This window comes from Dermacentor silvarum, chromosome 2, assembly GCF_013339745.2.
Source record: "Dermacentor silvarum isolate Dsil-2018 chromosome 2, BIME_Dsil_1.4, whole genome shotgun sequence".
Lineage (NCBI taxonomy): Eukaryota > Metazoa > Arthropoda > Arachnida > Ixodida > Ixodidae > Dermacentor > Dermacentor silvarum.
In genome coordinates, this window is record NC_051155.1 from 196849570 (window position 1) to 196858657 (window position 9088).

Below are 9088 nucleotides of genomic sequence, written 5' to 3' on the forward strand. Positions count from 1 at the left end.
TCACCAGGTTTGGCCACTGCAAACAAGCAAGTCCTGTGCTCATAATCACACGGTGACGATTGTGTCTTCAGAATATTACAGCTTTGTACGATGCGAAAATAACTGAGAATTCAAACGTAAGTACGCGCGCCATTATTCTCGTTATTCTGCGCCGTACAAAAACACAAAAAAAGGAAAATGTCACAAACGACGTGGTGGCATGGAGGTAAGGCTGATAGGAAGTGCTAACATAAGCACACTCTAGCTTAGGCGCAGATATTCGCATGCGATCGCACTGATACCATTGCCATATGTGGTATCGTTTCCGAACGCACCCAGCTCGCATGCTAATGTCTAGGTAGCTGCAGCACAGTGTTAAAGCGTCTGAGTAATGAGCGGAGTGGACAGAAGGATGATTCGTATCGAATTATTGGTGCCGATAAAGCTGAAGCGTCTCATGCTGCATTGAGGTAATGGATGAGACAAAGCGTCGCGCAGAACGCGCACGTAGTCGAGGCTTGATCGATTGTATATAGTGTATTGAGTGAACGCCTGAGATTGATGGAATGTGGACAAGATATGAAGAGGTAGTCGAAGGGATGTGACTAGTGAAGCACTAAGCGGTACGCGGAGGAGAGACGGGCGTTTTACTGTGACTTATGAAAGAACTTTCAGACGGCCTAGTTCACGCATACTTGACATGAATAAAGCGCACAAGACCAAAAAAAAAAAAATAAAGAACGGCACAAAGGAAAAGGAGTGGACACGGGAAGAGCGCTTGTCCCTTTTTTTATTGTGCCGCCTTCTTTTTTCCGCTCACTAGGTATGTCTAGTTTTACAGTGGTCGTCTAAAGTATGCGTTGAGGTGTGACATAAAAGGCATGTTGTTTAGCACAGTATACTTAGCTCGGGGCTGCTACGAGCCTGTCACATTTTTTTTCCTGCAACTTCTCATCATTAGAGGGCGTCATTATCTTACGCAAGCAAGAGACAGAATTGACGTTCTAATCTCTGCCTATAGGAAAGCACTCCTTTACCGTAATTGTGCTGAACTCAGTGCTGGTTGTGTACAGAGTGCTGACCCCCCCCGACATTTTCTTTTTGCGAATCTCTCCTGTTTCTTCTGTCTCTTTGGCCCACCCTTATAGAGCCATGATCGCAATTCAAGGTATCTTTCACGTGATGACTGTGCCTGTAGCATTGCACCTATAGTAACCTTTCCTGCCAGTCCTTACTGTATTGCCTGTCGGCCACGCGGCGTGATCTGCGCGCATGTCTGCTCGCAGTGCCTTCCCGGTTGCGGCAACGGGACGCGCGAACGCCAGGTTCTGTGCGTCGGCCAGCAGGGAGGCCGATGGACGACGGTGCTGCCCGATGGCCACTGCGGCTACACAGAGCGGCCGCTCGCCTCGGAACCCTGCGAAACGCCCTGTGCGCCAGAGTGGCATACGTCCGCGTGGAGCACTGTAAGCGTGTACTCTCACAAACGATATTCAATCTTATTGACGAAATTGTCAAGTTTTAATACTTAACGAAGCCTTAAGTTCGAAAAATTATTGATTCCTATGAACATACAGGGAAAGGGACCTCATAACGAAAAACCACGAGAGATGGCTTGAAATTTCGTGTTAGAGACCCGACTACAGGCACGGCAAATAGCAGCACAGCAGAAGTGTGCCAGCACTAATAACAGTGAAAGAAAAAAAAAGGTAAAGCAAGGGAGAGTTACATCCTTGTACACATATCGCACAATCCCGGACACAAATCGGCATCTTATACGCATACAAAAGGAAAGAAATAATAGTCAAACAGCCTATACAGGCAAAGAAGACACATTACTTGTTAGTGATTTGTTGTTACAGAAAAAAAGAACACTAAATTACGAAGTCACATTGCTAAGGAAATATTATTATATAAGAAATCGCACAACTAGCGCAAGTTATACTACACAGTGAATGAAGTGAAATTTAAAGTGCCTAAACAGGTCAACGTAAAACATCTTTCAAAAATATTTTCACTGTTGGCGCAGTGTTCGACTTCATGCGGTGGCCGCGGAAGCCAGACGCGCCAGTCGCTGTGCTTGGACGTCAACGGGGAAGTGGCAGGCATCGAGGCCTGCTCGGAGTCTTCGCGACCTTCGGCCAGGCGTCCGTGCGGCCTGTCCGCGTGCCCCGCGGAGACGGCCGAAGAACGGGGCTGTCGGGACACCCGGAATCGGTGTGCGCTGGTGGTGCAGGCGCGCCTCTGCAGCTACCCGTACTTCCGCCAGGGATGCTGCGCTTCGTGCCGCCGCGCCGCCTCCAGCCACCCCCCGCCGGATGAGGACAGCGCCTGAGTCCGTGTTTCACGCTCGACGAGGAACATCTCTGCAGGAAGCCGCGGCGGTCGCATGCACGCCTCTTGAAGAGTCCGTAGTGCAGCACTTCCTGAAGAAAGCAGTTCGGGCGCTTCGCCAACACTACCCTAACAACGACTTGGCACTCCAGCAACGCGATTGTTTCATCCGGTTCAGGCCGTGACCAATCGGAACATAAGCGGGCGCAGCGTGCTTCTTAAAGGGAACCTCGAGCAATAGGGTTCTGATCGCCAAAAGCGGCCCTGGTGGGAAGTCGTCATCGCTTGCTGTCGTCTAAGGAACCAACCTTGCGAGCAGTATGCTCATCAGGCGAGAGGAAACCTCTTGACGCCTATGAATTATCCGGCGACAAGCGTCATGGCCCCAATCGCCGAGCGTGGATGAATTTATTTCATTGGAGCAGTCGCTGACCCCCAAAGTGCCCTGGACGTCGAAGCGCTGTCGCACCCTAAACTTGCACCTGCACTGAGCAAACAGTGTTGATTCGCCTGTGCGCTTATTGGCAAGCGCCTGAACTATAAGACTTATGTATCAGTGGCTTTGCCACCCGTGTTGTTCATTGCCTTGCCATTTTTTAGCGTAGACTAACGCGTTTTATTTACGCACCTGGATGACGTAAACATATAGGAAACTGTGCTGACTTTGACCTTGGCCAGCAAGCGTTGCTTTCGCTCGTGCGGGCCTGGTGTCCCAGTTATTGACTGCGATAAAGTGTCGATTGAACTATGCGGCGGAACGCGAACTGGAAGCGAGATATCTGCAAGGCTGAGCGATTATCTTTGTACATAGTTAGGTACTATCGTATAACGAGGGTACCCTCTAAGTGCAGCTGTTGTTTCTCGTAGTTATAGACGCATATGTGTGTCGTGTATAACAGGCAAATGTGCTACATCTTGAGTACAGTGAGGAGATTCGTATTTCACTTGCCCATGTTGCGCCTTCGCTTTACGCAAATATTGCTCGGGAAAGAAAGATGGCTGTTCTTCATCCCTGCAAATTGAACGCGGCACATCAATGTCCCGCTTGGACTAACGTTTGGAAGTTGCTATGTGAGCGTAGCGGTGTATAATATTGGAATGCCTGCAAACAGACGACGTGCGCCGAGGCTTCGAATATGCGTTTGGAATTGTCTGTTCGCGGCCTCTTATTGAGGAGTGAAATACCGCGGCGCGCGAGTCGTTGCAACTGCTGGCGCATAGTACAAGGCGCAGATAATTTTTACGATATATTGAAGAGGGTCAAATAACAGCTTAAGCACTCATGCAGTTATCGCCCCTTTCCACTTATGAAAATGTTCTCCACTCTGACGTTACATCCCACTGGATACTCATAGGAAGGCGTAGCTTGTGCCATATATGGCGTGTTAAATTTAGAGTACGTCGTGATGTCATATTTAGTATTAAGCATCCTGCTACATGCTCTCCGTAGGAAGGTTTCGCGCTCGTTCCATATTCGAACCATGCGGTGAAGCTGAAAGCAGGTGCACCGCTGTTGAGCAGGCCGTGTGATTCAGGGAAACTGACTTGCACTGTTTCGGAGCGAGTCCATAGAGTCGCTCACATTAGTGCATTGACATTTACGGAGCTCACTTGTCGCACGGCTTTACTTGCAAATTACGGCTTAGCGCCCGTCTACAAGAAGAGAAAAAATCTGCCAATTCGAACATAAAATTTGTTGCGGAATGCAGGACGAATGTAATGCTTGGAACAGGAAGCCTTTGTTCTTGGGCTTCAATTACCAGAATTGTCGTCTTGATCCTCCAAGTTTCTTGATGAACATGTTCAAAGTGTTGATTTGTCCTTTCTGTCTCCCTGAATGTGCGCCAGAATGCGAATGTTTTAGTTATGTGCCGTGTTGTCTTTACCATAGCGCGAACTCACTGTGATTATTGACTCTCTGTGGAGTAGAAAACTTGGAGCAGGTCACTGGGGGAGGGGGATAAAAGTAAGTGTACGCTTTTGTGTGCGCAGACTTGAACAACAAGGAATGGCTTAAACACATAGGAGGAAGTTGTTCATCACCTCATTCAGCCTTTACTATTACATGCAGTGGGGCCTGCTTTAAGGATAACTATGGTTTTCCCACTGGCGAAAACGTTTAAAAGGTATGTTCCGCTTTGACAAAGCCATAAGCCGACTACCAAAAACGTACCTAGTTTATAATATTTCAAGAAAGTGGGCATAACCTTTGCAGCCGGTTTAACTGCGGAAGATGCAGTCGATAGCGCAGCGCATCGGCATCCGCGCAGCATACAAATTAGAACGAGAATATTTTTGCATTTTTGTGGACATAGAAGTTGCACGAATATGGTTTCACGTCACTTAACGTCCTCACTGATAATGATGATGATAACAATAATAAGAAGAAATAATAATAATAATTCATAATTTAATGTAGTGTTCAGGAACATCTATGAAGCCTTTGTACTGGTGTACTTAAAAACTAGGGCGATACATGACGTAATAAAACAAATGAGGAGAAAAAAGCAGACGTGGCCATAAAAGCGAGATAATCATACGACATTATTATCTACACTTGTGCAGAACACAGTAAATGAACTGGGATAGGGATAATACGTGCTATATCTTGTTGATGGTGATCGAGCCATAGGATATTGTATATTGCTATATGGCTGCGCAGAAAATTCTAAACAAGAATTGCAGCAAGTAACAACGTTTTAACAGCTATATCAGCAGAGCAGACACTTCGCATTTTCCTGAGCTCCTTGTAGATAGCGCGCAGAGTACTCCCAGTATAAGACAACGTCTTTTCTAACCTAATGGGGCACACACAACTGGGAATAGAGGTCGCTATTTACCGAGCCCACATCGAATGGTAATACCGAGTGCGTCCAGCTATATTATCACAGACATTATACGCCACCGCAAACGAGCTACAATACCTCAGTCTCATCGCTCGCCGCGGAAACGCAGTGTTCGAAGCTAATATTCACTGCCACGTTATCAGCAGTCTACCACCACTCATTAAACGGACACTGCCAACGAGTTATCACTGGAGCATGGCGCATAACCTAACCATCGCACCATTTTTTTCCTCCTCTAATGTACAGGTTAGTGTTGTTTATGCGTGAGCTATGAATGTCACTCCTGACACCTATGTCTACAGAACTTCCAGAAATTAGCATAAAATGATAAGTACATAAATTTCTTGCATTATTCCAAGGCCAAGAATAATCTAACTATTCCATTCCAGCGATATTTCTTTTCACACTCGATCAGTCCTCCTACAGTGCCGCGTTCTGTTCACGTTATCACTGGAACTGGCTAGTCGTGAACGGTGAATGATGAGGAAGTAATAGAACTGAGCGAAATAAATGCTCACAATAACTATACCCATCCACCTTGTTTTCTGTGGTTTGTAACTGGCATAAGCAAGCATTTTCACGGTACATACAGTTAATTCGGCCTAGTTCCGCATCGCCACATTATGCCTCCTCCCATGTTCGCGAACCCATCCGTATATAGTCTGTTGTTTGCCTAGACAAAATTTTAGCAGAATTTTCTCACAGAAGGACACGAGATTCGAAGGAATCTTTGCAGTACGTCACTGACTAGCCACTGCCAAGCTTTTACCTTTCTTTTTCTCGACTCGGTGCCAGAAAACGTTAAGTCAGACACAATAAATTGTGAAGTTCGGTCTGTGTGCCAAAGATTCAATCAAGTGCACTGTCATGCAATGGCCATTTGTTTCAGTGTTTTTTTTTTTTTTTCACTTAACTATGTGAAATACTATATGCGTGCCCAAGTGGTCATGAGAGTGCAGCGTTGGAGCGTATTCATGAAACACTGCGAGCTATGCCCTACGTACAAGCTCACGTGTGTCTGCGCGTGTGTGTCTGTAGTGAGCTTTCTCTTTGACTGAAGCTCCTGTCAATCGCTGTGCACGCATTTTCTCTCTGACGTACAAATCATAATCTCGAACTGCAAAAGTGCCAAATTTTTTCCAACATAGTAGGCACCACGTGCATGACGCAAATGTTTATACAGAACTAACAACTCTAAACACTGATCGACGAACAGGTCTCCTCGAACAACTGTGTTCATATACAAACAATGGAAAGTGTTCTTGTGGCTAGAAGTATTATATAAGTCGTAAATTGTTAAGCCTATGGTAAGCTTAGTTTAAATTCGACGGAGCTGCTAAAACATACTTCGCAGTGTTTCTTTTTTTTTCCTTTTTTTAGAAGCTTCTTTTACCGTAAGTAATCAGGGGCCTAATTCACGAAGCGTTTCCTTCGTTAATACTTTTTGCCATTGGCCAGCCGCCCTCGCTAATATATCCGGCATCAGGATTTACTAGAATTTTGTCTTACGAAAAATCCTAGCGTAAGAGGTTTTCGTGAATACGGGTCCAGGGGAGCCCCCAACGTAAAGCCGTTCCCAATGCTATGGATTCACACGACGTAATCATTCATGCGTGGACAAGCGTGACCGTCATTCAGTATCGCTCCGCGCGATGCGACGTCCTTATGTGTGCCGGAGTTTGGGGCCGCTGAGTGACGTCATACTCGTCCGCAGAACGAACCAGTGATATTGTCCGTCGTGTGAATCTAGCTTTAACGTGGGAAAGGTCGCGTTGTTTAAAAGCCGTGTTAGCGAAAACGAAGTCCGCGAGTGGTGTCGCGGCATTTCGGCAGCATGCAGTTTTTGTGCCATGGTTCCACTGCCGGCCTATATTATACGTCATAGGTTAGCGGAGTGCAGCTTTCCTTTGTGGACGAATGTGCGAGATTTTTCTTCGACGTACATAAAATTCGTTCGTGTTGTGTCGTTTTGAAGGCGCGAGCCCGTGGGCAGGCAGGCGAGTGGTTGTTTTCAATGCCAGCAGGTCCTTCGCAAGTGCTGAGCCACTGCGCCAGCACAACTCCTGTATATTCTGAGACCATTTCACACTTATGTGCACGAATGACAGAAGACATTGTTTTATGGAGCACGCAGGTTTCTATCCAGCAGAGCGGAATTTCGTCACCTCTCACTAAAGAGCTGAATGTGTTTCATTCAAGTTGTACTCAACCGAGAGAAATATGGAAAGCTCTTCATCGAAATGCAGAGAATTCTGCGCCTGCATGATACTCTGCGTAGGGAGGGGGGTCGTGGGCAGAAAAACCCTAAGAGGAGGAGGACGGGAAAAGGAAAATAGAAGGCAAGATAATATATGATCACGGTATCTACAGATGAGACAAGGTGATGGTACTGAAATCTGCAGGCTAGAGCTATACTCTTAACGACAAATGATGCCAGAAAAGATGATGATTTGTCTATGCTTGCGAGTCTTTCGAGACAGTTTACTTGGCTCTACAGGAAACCTTATACAGGCCTGAGTAGCTCTAACAGGCACAAAAGAGCTTTTTCTTTAACACCTTCCATCCAGGCGATGTAGAAACGCAAAAACAAAATATAGTAGGCGCAAGTTCCTTTCGTAGATTGGCAGGGGGCCGCATTGCTTGTTGAACGCTGCCTTTTGAGATTTTTGTTTGTGCTTGTCGCCGTGTATATTTATTAGACGCTGTATTAAGCTAATGCAATGGTCAGTGTAGCGGCATTGCGTTGCTGTACTCCGATTTTGCATTTAAGCGTTGCAGAGTCTCAAAGGAATGATGCAGAATACAGCATGACTGCGTGTTTGGAGATATGTGCACTGGTACTTTTTTTTTTTTTTTTTACTCAAAGTAAGAAGCAAGCGCTATGAACGCGCCTTGCGAGCTCTGTCGCAAATTCTTCGCCTCGCCAACTTCGCTCTACGTAACGCTACGTAATTCCACGATGATGAACGTCTGTGAAATGCCTTTTTTTTTTTGTTGCTTTGTAGAATAAAGTGAGCGTCCCAGATGTACTTATTCATACTTCTCGTAGCGTGTCCAGACTTTGTGTCATTAACTCCCAAATTTACATAGATTTGTTCAGAATACGAGGTTCTGTGCTCACCCGCCGTGGTGGCTTAGTGGTTTTGGCGTCGCTCTGCTAAGCCCGAGGCCGCGGGATCAAATCCCGGTCGTGGCGGCCGCATATCCTTGGGCCATGTCCTACGAATTCTTGCATGCAAAAGACCGCAAAAGCCATTTTGCACTTCGTGAAGGATACTGGATTGTACGAACGCTTGTGATAGCGGAGATTCCTCTGCGACTGACTACCTATGACTGATTCTATTATTTTCTTTTTTCCCTTATCTATTCTTCCCCTTTCCCCATCCTCAAATGTAGGGTAGACAACCAGGCACGTCCTTGGTTAACCTCCCTATTTTTCGCTTTTTGTTTCTATCTCTCTCGATGGGGACTAAATGCAAAAAAAGCCCGTGTACCCTACATTGGGTGCACGTTAAAGAACCCCAGGGGTTTCAACTTAATCCGGAGCCACCCCTCCCCCCACACTGTAAAATAATTTACACCCTTAAAAATGAAAAAGGGTGTAAATGTGTCTATAACTCACACCCTCAGGGTGTTACTTATATAAATCGTACCCTAAGGGTGTGAGTTATAGACACATTTACATCCTTTTTCACTTTTAGGGGTGTAAATTATTTTACAGTGCGCCCTCTACAGCATGCATCATAATCATATCGTGGTTTTGGCACGTAAGACATTAGAATTTAATTTAATTTAGGTTATGGGCCACGTTTGCAAGTTCCTTCATTAATTTTGTTATTTTGACGGTTCATTACGAACAACGTGCTAAAGCAAACCATCGCATACTGACTGCTCGCGAGGCGATGGTCAAAATATATACTGCTTACAAG

At 46.0% G+C, this 9088-nt stretch overlaps 1 protein-coding gene across 2 annotated transcripts in view; it reads left to right on the forward strand.

The window, feature by feature from the left end:
• Window positions 1-8198, forward strand: part of LOC119442402 (papilin-like) — a 60810-nt gene extending 52612 nt beyond the window's left edge. For both annotated transcript variants that reach the window (XM_049662118.1, XM_049662119.1), the window contains exons 14-15: window positions 1266-1445; window positions 2009-8198. In XM_049662118.1, the coding sequence (XP_049518075.1) occupies window positions 1266-1445; window positions 2009-2314 (486 nt within the window). In that variant the 3' untranslated portion in view covers window positions 2315-8198. The remainder of the gene's footprint in view (window positions 1-1265; window positions 1446-2008) is intronic.
• Window positions 8199-9088: the final 890 nt, after the last annotated feature.